This window comes from Habropoda laboriosa, unplaced genomic scaffold, assembly GCF_001263275.1.
Source record: "Habropoda laboriosa isolate 0110345459 unplaced genomic scaffold, ASM126327v1 scaffold128, whole genome shotgun sequence".
Lineage (NCBI taxonomy): Eukaryota > Metazoa > Arthropoda > Insecta > Hymenoptera > Apidae > Habropoda > Habropoda laboriosa.
The window spans coordinates 676,816-678,497 of NW_017100281.1; the positions used below are offsets into that span (position 1 = coordinate 676,816).

The 1,682-nt window shown below is 26.7% G+C and overlaps 1 protein-coding gene across 1 annotated transcript in view; it reads left to right on the forward strand.

Annotated features, from left to right (window-relative positions):
• Nucleotides 1–644, forward strand: part of LOC108573602 (actin-related protein 2/3 complex subunit 2) — a 1,878-nt gene extending 1,234 nt beyond the window's left edge. The window contains exons 4-6 of the mRNA XM_017936065.1: nucleotides 15–235; nucleotides 339–540; nucleotides 617–644. Of these exons, the coding sequence (XP_017791554.1) occupies nucleotides 15–235; nucleotides 339–540; nucleotides 617–644 (451 nt within the window). The remainder of the gene's footprint in view (nucleotides 1–14; nucleotides 236–338; nucleotides 541–616) is intronic.
• Nucleotides 645–1,682: the final 1,038 nt, after the last annotated feature.

The window sequence follows — 1,682 nt, forward strand, 5'->3', positions numbered from 1 at the left end:
TTTTATATTTACAGGTATGTGGAAGCTAAAAGTGATAGAGTAACAGTGGTATTTAGCACAATATTTAAAGATGAAGATGATATGGTTATTGGAAAATTATTTTTACAAGAATTAAAAGAGGGTAGGCGTGCAAGTCACACAGCTCCACAAGTTTTATTTAATCATCGTGAGCCACCATTAGAATTGCAAGATTCTGAAGCAGCAGTTGGTGACTGCATTGGATACATTACATTTGGTAAATATTAATTTAATTGTGCTTTAAAAACATACAAAGTATGCATAAAATATTTAAAATTCTGCTATATTTATCTTTATCTTTTATTCTATCATTTTTATAGTATTGTTTCCAAGGCATACAAATAGAGAAGCTCGTGATAATACTATTGATTTAATACACATGTTTAGAAATTACTTGCATTACCATATTAAATGTAGTAAAGTTTATATTCACTCAAGGATGCGTACCAAAACAACAGATTTCTTAAAAATATTAAATCGTGCAAGATCTCAATCGAAAAATACTGAAAAAAAAACCATTACGTAAGTCTTTTCAAAAGTATTTGTTAGTCAATACATTATATTAGGATAATAACTTTAAAAGTGTTATATTTTACAGGGGTCGAACGTTTATCAGGAAAGAATGAGTGTAAACATAAAGTCACGTTCTTTATATTGTTTTAATAAAGGATAAGTGATAAAGCTCTCATTTATCTTATAGATTTGCTAGAACTTCCTGCTCTTCTGGCAAGAAATATTGTTTCTAACGAAAATTCCTAACTCATCGAATTAATGAGCTAAGGGTTTTCAATCTTTGAGTTGTACTACTCATTGTCTGTGAACAGTAAAATGTTCTTTAGAAAAGTTTATATTGCTGTAACACATACTTAAAATGTTATGTATTCAGCAACAAAACGCAGGATTAAAAAATCATTTTATATTGAAATTCTTAAAATAATACTACAGTAATCCATAAAACTTTCAAAGAAATCAGGAAATACATAGTTTGTTTGTGAATAATGATAAGAAGTGTTTTCTATTTCACTGTTTCTATACATAAAAAGTGATATTAATACATTGATCTTTATGATCAAAGTATATATAATTGCATGTTCTGTTTTTCTATTTTATTAATTACGCGCAAATTATCTTTTTTTTCTTTTTACTAAAGTCCACGTACAAAATAAATATTTAAAACAACGAGAAGTACGTGAATTTTATAATATAATACACAGATGTATCATTTGTATGTTTCATATAGTAGTGTCTTTTTTTATAAGTTATTTTTATTGTCTACATTCTGTTATTAACATATAAATACTATAAGATAATAAAAGTATTAATTCTATATAGTAGGTGATATAATTATCAAACCTTTGTTCATGTAATTTGGAAATATTGATTTAATTACTGTAAGAAATAGTATTACTGATTTGTATTTAGAGAATGGACATAGGGGTTGGAAGACAAGATTGACGTGCAAACTAGGGAGTGCCAAATAGGAGTGTTCATTAATAACCACACCCCTTTATTTAACACTGATACAAAAGTTACAGTATGTGCCTCTTAGAATTTCAGTTATGAGTGTTCTTTCACACAGAGTATACTACAACATTCTTTTTAAAACTTCGTTGAATTAATTATTTTTATAATTAAATGAAAAGAAATTTGAAATTTTCATTGTT